Genomic DNA, 5,165 nt, shown 5'->3' with positions numbered 1-5,165 from the left:
TGGCCACAGTGTGAAGGCTCTAGGCATTTTTTTTTTTTTTTTTGGGGATTGGACCACAGTTTAGGCAGCAAGGCTAGCGAGGCCTGTGGGTGCATCACGGGTCAAGTTTGGGGTTAAGAAAAAAATCCATTTAATAAACAGGTTGGGTCCATGTTTTTAGGACAAACCAGCGGGTCGAGCCCGAGTATGAAAAACCCTGCCCGAACTCGACCCGTTGGCATTCCTAATCAAGATCATATCCATCAATGTGGAGAATTCATATTGTTATGTTATTTGCTGATCAATCACTTACAATTGGTTTATGTTTTTTTATATAATTTTCCATAGGTTTATGTTCAAATCCATTAATGTGGAGATTTCATATTATTATGCTCTTTGCTAATCCATTACTTCCATTTGGTTTATGTTTGTGTATTTGAGATATAATTTTCACAATTTACACTATTTGTTGAGAAACAATTTATAGAGTTTTGTCAATTGTAGTGGATTTTGAGTAAAATAGCATTTTATATATACTATATTCTATAATGTGACATACTTGTTTCATCCCATCATGTAATGCTGCTTGATTTTCATGTTTCTTTTAATGAAAATTATCACACAATACATAATTCTCTAATTAGATACCCTTCTCAATAACAGCTTCCAAACCCTGCTACCACGTAAAAAGTAGGTCCAAAGCAATTGGTTGCATACCATAGAAGCTCATACCAATTCAACATAATAACTAAGTACTCTTTCATGGTTTCATATAGAAACATAAATGTTAACAGTATTTGAATCACCTAAATTAACAATGCATATCATAGTAGACAAACCATTTTGCTTCATAAGATACTTAAACAGCCCAAAAATGGATCCTCGTGACTACTAAATACCATTTGTAAAGACGAATTCATAAATTAAACAAGGCTCACCAACAAATTTTCCACCAAGAATCAAGAAGTTGATTAATAAACAAAGGAGTTGCAACTATTTAATAAATACAAGTAATAATAACGCATAAGCACAAAAGAAGATACACCTTATTTACCAAAAAAAAGAAGAAGAAAGATATACCTTTGAGATTCTCCTTTATAATCTCATCTAAACCAAGAAGTGAATCTTACTATAGCTAAGCCCTGTGAGAGTACATATGTCATAAGGCACTTCAATAGTTGCATATGTGCCTAATATACATTACAAATTTAGGACAAAGTGTTACTAAAAGGAACAAAGAACCTAGCACACAGTCAAGACAAGCTATGGAGGTACCATGTAAATTGTAAACAGACACCACCTGTTACATTTAAGATATTATGCCTTATATACATCAACAAAAAGTGGGTTCAACATCCAAGTTCATGTTGCAGAAGTGGACACCTCCTACAACCTTTAAATTGCCAATTAAGCTTAAATTTATATCTTCAACTCATGATTTCAACCTAAAATCAAGATCTGATGGTGCAATTTCAAGATCTATGCTAATTTCACAAATTGGTTGAAGACTGAAATGTTAATATAATTTTAGATTTAAATAAAATTTTTGACTCAGATCACTCTAGGTTGATGTGTTGCTATCAAAAAGAGAAACTGATAACATGTAGAAACATTTATTCAAACACCATGATTGAGAAGAAACATTAATGCATACAAATAGATCTTGATCCAAAGCAATTGATTTCACAACAAAAAGTCAGAAATCAATGACATATGTAAGTAATCTTCTATATGGTGTGAGTTTGAGGCAGAACTGCAGAGGTAGAATTATCTACAAAGAAATCCAGATTTTTCCTGAGGTTTATATTTATCAGAAAGTGGGTAATATTTTAAAAATTGATTCTGCAATGCAGGAAGAGGAAAAGAGATGAAAAGAATAATAGTGAAAGCATCAAAGTTAAAAAAATAAGTGAACATGTATAAGAGTTAGATGAATGGGAAAACTGTCCATCATGGTTCCATGTAGGAACATACAAGTTGACATCATTTTGAATTACTTGTTTCAGTTGTAATGGATGACCTAACAGGTTCTGCATCAATCATCTAACCATATCAAAGTAGCAGACACATTTCACATAAGAAGTTAAGAACCACCACAGGCTTTTGGGTCTAGAAGCTTCCTTATCAAAATCCAAACTCATTTAAGATACAGGTGTTTAAATAGTCCAAATATGGGCCATGATGATTGCTATAAACCATTTAGAACACGAACTCATAAACTAAAGATATATCATCAAGAACTTTTTCCTCTAAGACTCAAGAAGTTCAAAAATAAACAAGGACTTGAAACTCCTTAATACGTACAACCAGTAATAAGGCAGAACCACCCAAGAAGATTTACCTTGGACATCTTACTTTGTCATCTCATCTACGTTAAGAAGTGCTTCTTAATATATCTAACACCTATTGGCGTACATAAGGTTTCTTACTGTCTTTGCATATCTAACTTATATACATTATAAGGAAAAAAAAAAAAAAAAAAGAGAGGGTAAAAGGGAGGAGGGATTGAGGTTTGCACATGGTCATGTCAAGTAATAGAGGTGCCATGTTGACAGAATGAAGTTCCCACCTGTTACACCGAAGAGTTATCTATGAGTATACATATATTTGTGAAGATTGAGTAGTAAGGCAATTTTATTTTATTTTAAAATGCATGTCTAGGGTTCTAGTATTTCAAAGGTTCTAAGCCTTTTTTCTAACATATAATTTATATAGTCACAAATTTATTCAAAACATTCAATTATTTACCATTTTAAACTTCATAGTCAAAAAACAAATTGAGTGAACCAAATTCTAAAATTTTAGGCATATCAAGAAGTATCAAAAGTTTATTCATGAACATTTCTTTATCAAATTTTTAACTAGACTCAAAAGTCAATTATACTTATATTAAAAATGACAATTGGATTTCACAAATCTATTATCTCGAAGCCAGGAAACAATTTTATTCCAAGAAGGTTGGAGTACTTTGTATAATTGATTCTCTCTCTTTCACTTAAATAATTTAGAAAGGGGCAAAACATGAAAAAAAAATATATCATTAAAAACCATAAAAGAGTAATGTAACTATACCACAAGAAGTGTCTGTTATACTTATAACTGAAAATAGTTCGAACATACATCCAATCAGTTGCTAAGTAGCAGTGAAACAAATATACCTCAATTGACTGTAAGAAGACATGTCATTGAGCACCTTGGGAACCTAGATATTTTCTTGACAATGCTTCCCTTTAACTTTCCATCACGAACATGAATTGTTGCTTTCTTCAACACTCTTGCCTCCTTTAGAATATATTTAACAAATTCCAGTTCATGTTTGAAACCAAATCCTTTATACCAGAAACTAGTAAGGCAAGATGTCAAATTATTAGGATCATCTGGTCGCTCCTTCCAGCATACTTTGTGTTTAAGGTAACCATGACTCTGATGACAAAAGACACAACAAATCATAAGTGTTAATTTTAGGGAAGATCAACTAAAAGTACATCACATTAATTAAACTAACCTTATGAGTAACAAAAAGAACTTCTAGATTAGGAGCATTTTGGAGCAAGGCTTGTAGCATGTGCCATGTCCAAGCATTAACTTTGAAGTCCAATTGGACCAAATTTTGGAACTGGGAAAGGCAAGCAGAACCATAGCTGAGACACTGCATGACAAGAGTATAATCACAACAAAGTCAAAGCTTGTGCTAGTAACTGTATTTAAATTCAATAGAGAATGGAGTGAGACTTTAACCAGCTATTGTCCTACCATTTCTAATATTGCTATTAAAACTTTGATTTACAACCTCACTTTTTCCATCCCACAATTGTTGAAGGAGTAAGTGCAATTTGAACAAGAATAAAACATTCTAATAAAAGGACCTCACCTTTAAGCTACTAGAGGAAAATGACAGGAGTTTGACATTATAGAGTGCGGCAAGAAAGTTGAATACCCTATCTGCACAACATTCATCGCGATGTCTATCATCTTCCCAATCTACCCAAAATGTACGAGCCTCAAAACTACTAATATAAACATCAGCCTGAACTAAGCTGTCTAGTTTGTGAAGGAAAACGATGTCACGCAGATGACCATCAAACTTAAAGTACTCCAGAGCTGGGGCGTTTATCTCAAGTTTGTAATCAAGAGAACCGAAATAAGATCCATCAAATTCAGATTGGCCAAAAGTTATACTTAAACGTTTCAAAGTAGAAGCACATATTTTATGTTTGAACACACCCTCCAAATCTTCTCTTTGAAATGACAAATCTTCGAGAACCGGGCAGCCAGAGAGGAGCCTAAAAACAGAGTCAGGTCTATAAACAATATGTACAAGACGGAGTATCTTTAGGCTTGGGAATTGAAATGATGGAGGAGGATCAAGCACAATCGTGCCATTTAAATTCAAAACTACTAACGTCTTGCAAGAGAAAATGCTCTGAGGCAATTTCCAAATGGAATCATCAGCATAAATCTCGAGATCAAGTTCTTCCAATTTACGCTCAACGACATTGCCAATCCATTTATCAAGACGAGAACAGTTACGACACAAAAAGAATTTGAGGCGAAAAGTTCGAAGGTAAGGTGCTGTGTGTAGAGTCAGGAGTTTGGACACAATGTGCCCAAAGCTGAAGGGTTTGCACTGACCTTGATTAGGTGATTGGCCGCATGACAATGAATCGCCGATTGTTTCACTGTCGAGGTCGAGTCTCGAGACGAGAGTCCAAAGGTGTTCCCATCTGCTTGACAAAATGCTTGTGGCTAATGCCTCTTGGATTGGAAGAAATGAAAGGATGTGGCAAATAAGAGATTCTGGTAAATCGCTGATCCTATCGACCAATGTGTCATTTTTGGGAAACAGTTTCTGGGATTTTGTCTTCGATTCGGCCATCAAAGAGTCTCAATTCTGTTTGGGGTGAAAGAGAATTATATAAAATTGAAATTGATTTGAAGTTTTTATAAGTATAAAATTGGGAGGTGGGTTTTCGTTTCAACTTTTAAGAGAGGTGGGGTTTCAAAACACAAATGATGAGATGAGAGTATTCTCGAACACGATGTTCGGAGTTCGTTTCACTCTCTGCTTTCCGACTTTCTTCTCGCTTTTTATTTATTTATTTATTTTATTTATTTATTTTATATATACGGATAATCTCTTCTCTCCATGTTAAGAGCATCTATAGCAGCCGTTGTAAATATTATGC

At 34.0% G+C, this 5,165-nt stretch overlaps 1 protein-coding gene across 1 annotated transcript; it reads right to left on the bottom strand.

The window, feature by feature from the left end:
• Positions 1–2,194: 2,194 nt before the first annotated feature.
• Positions 2,195–4,872, bottom strand: LOC115954897 (F-box protein At4g22280-like). Its single transcript, XM_031072895.1, has 4 exons — positions 3,851–4,872; positions 3,485–3,628; positions 3,138–3,402; positions 2,195–2,548 (listed from the first exon to the last, which is right to left on the bottom strand). Exons 1-3 carry the CDS (start codon positions 4,853–4,855, stop codon positions 3,139–3,141), a joined length of 1,413 nt encoding a protein of 470 aa, XP_030928755.1. The 5' UTR covers positions 4,856–4,872; the 3' UTR covers positions 2,195–2,548; position 3,138.
• Positions 4,873–5,165: the final 293 nt, after the last annotated feature.

This window comes from Quercus lobata, chromosome 8 (assembly GCF_001633185.2).
Source record: "Quercus lobata isolate SW786 chromosome 8, ValleyOak3.0 Primary Assembly, whole genome shotgun sequence".
Classification (NCBI taxonomy): Eukaryota; Viridiplantae; Streptophyta; class Magnoliopsida; order Fagales; family Fagaceae; genus Quercus; species Quercus lobata.
This window is presented reverse-complemented; position numbering and strand designations above follow the sequence as displayed.

Excerpts from the sequence above, each read along its gene's own strand:
- LOC115954897 (XM_031072895.1), bottom strand. The coding sequence starts at position 4,855 with ATGGCCGAATCGAAGACAAAATCCCAGAAACTGTTTCCCAAAAATGAC. Across the intron at positions 3,629-3,850 it reads TTTCCTCTAGTAGCTTAAAG|TGTCTCAGCTATGGTTCTGC; the intron begins GTGAGGTCCTTT and ends CTTGTCATGCAG. Across the intron at positions 3,403-3,484 it reads TTCTTTTTGTTACTCATAAG|AGTCATGGTTACCTTAAACA; the intron begins GTTAGTTTAATT and ends TTTTGTCATCAG.